This window comes from Trichechus manatus, unplaced genomic scaffold, assembly GCF_000243295.1.
Source record: "Trichechus manatus latirostris isolate Lorelei unplaced genomic scaffold, TriManLat1.0 scaffold00122, whole genome shotgun sequence".
Taxonomy (NCBI): Eukaryota; Metazoa; Chordata; class Mammalia; order Sirenia; family Trichechidae; genus Trichechus; species Trichechus manatus.
Window position 1 is genome coordinate 673,241 of NW_004444058.1, and position 998 is coordinate 674,238.

Here is a 998-nt window from a genome sequence, read left to right on the forward strand (position 1 = left end):
AGGGTGAGGGGGGTCCATGTACATGAGAGGGCTGTGTACATTGCGGGGGGGGCTGTGTATATGGGAGTATTCCTCCCAGCCTGTGTCCTGCAGGTATGCACTCATCCCCAAGAGCATCTATTTGCACTTGTGCACGAAGTAGCCAGTGACATAGCCCAGGATGAAGACAGCCCAGAAGAAGGCCACTCCTCCCACCACTTTCATGATGATGCCCAGCTTGCCCGTGCACAGCTTCCAGCAGACCCTGGGATGAGAAAAGCCTCATGTGAGCCTCAGGGGAGGGCTGCAGGAGGGACCCTAAGGGATCTGCTGGGGAGGAGTGGGCCCTCAAAGGGATGATGGTTGAGGAGAAGTGGGCTCAGGGCAGGGTAGGCAATGGGTAGGCTAGGACCTGAGGGCAGCCTGCAGGTCAGGAGAAGTTGGGAGCCTTATCCTGCCCTCAGGCTACAGCTGGAGCAGAGGGCTGGGCCCCAGGGTGGGGGAGCGTGAACTGGTAAGGCCCACAGTAGGGACAAAGCCAGTATGCAGGGAGGGGACAACACACCTGTCAGGGCTGGTGGGTGGGGGATAGGGTAGGGGCCTCCTCACCTCTCACAGCAAGAGGTCTCCTCACTGTTAGACACGGCCACCACACTGACTTCATCCTGGCCACTTTCCTTCCACCGGCTATACTGGACACCGCTCTCCTGGGGCTGCATGCTGTAGGGGAGGGGCAGAGGGTCAGCTGAGGCCTTCCCCTGAGGGGAGACTGAGGCAGGGGATCAGGGCCTCCCAGGGGTGAGAAACACTAATGGTGCAGGCGCCAACCCCTTACCCAAGTGTCTCAGGAGCAGCTCTGGGCCCATTCCACAGAGGGTTTAAGTGACTTGCCCGGGGCCACTGGGAGGAAGAGGCAAAGTTGGAATTCTAACCCAAGGGCTAGCAGGCAGCCAGGGCCGGGTTCATTCCAAATTACTCCCTGGGGCTCCCGCATGGCCATGAGGCCTGGACATTCATCA

The 998-nt window shown here is 59.8% G+C and overlaps 1 protein-coding gene across 1 annotated transcript; it reads right to left on the bottom strand.

The window, feature by feature from the left end:
• On the bottom strand, window positions 1–791 carry SMIM1 (small integral membrane protein 1 (Vel blood group)). The gene is made up of 2 exons (XM_004384308.2): window positions 589–791; window positions 1–244 (listed from the first exon to the last, which is right to left on the bottom strand). Exons 1-2 carry the CDS (start codon window positions 696–698, stop codon window positions 118–120), a joined length of 237 nt encoding a protein of 78 aa, XP_004384365.1. The 5' UTR covers window positions 699–791; the 3' UTR covers window positions 1–117.
• Window positions 792–998: the final 207 nt, after the last annotated feature.

Bases quoted from the DNA above. Each gene is read 5' to 3' on its own strand.
- SMIM1 (XM_004384308.2), bottom strand. From the start codon at position 698: ATGCAGCCCCAGGAGAGCGGTGTCCAGTATAGCCGGTGGAAGGAAAGT. The intron at 245-588 runs GTGAGGAGGCCC...TTCTCATCCCAG, and splicing joins GAGACCTCTTGCTGTGAGAG to GGTCTGCTGGAAGCTGTGCA.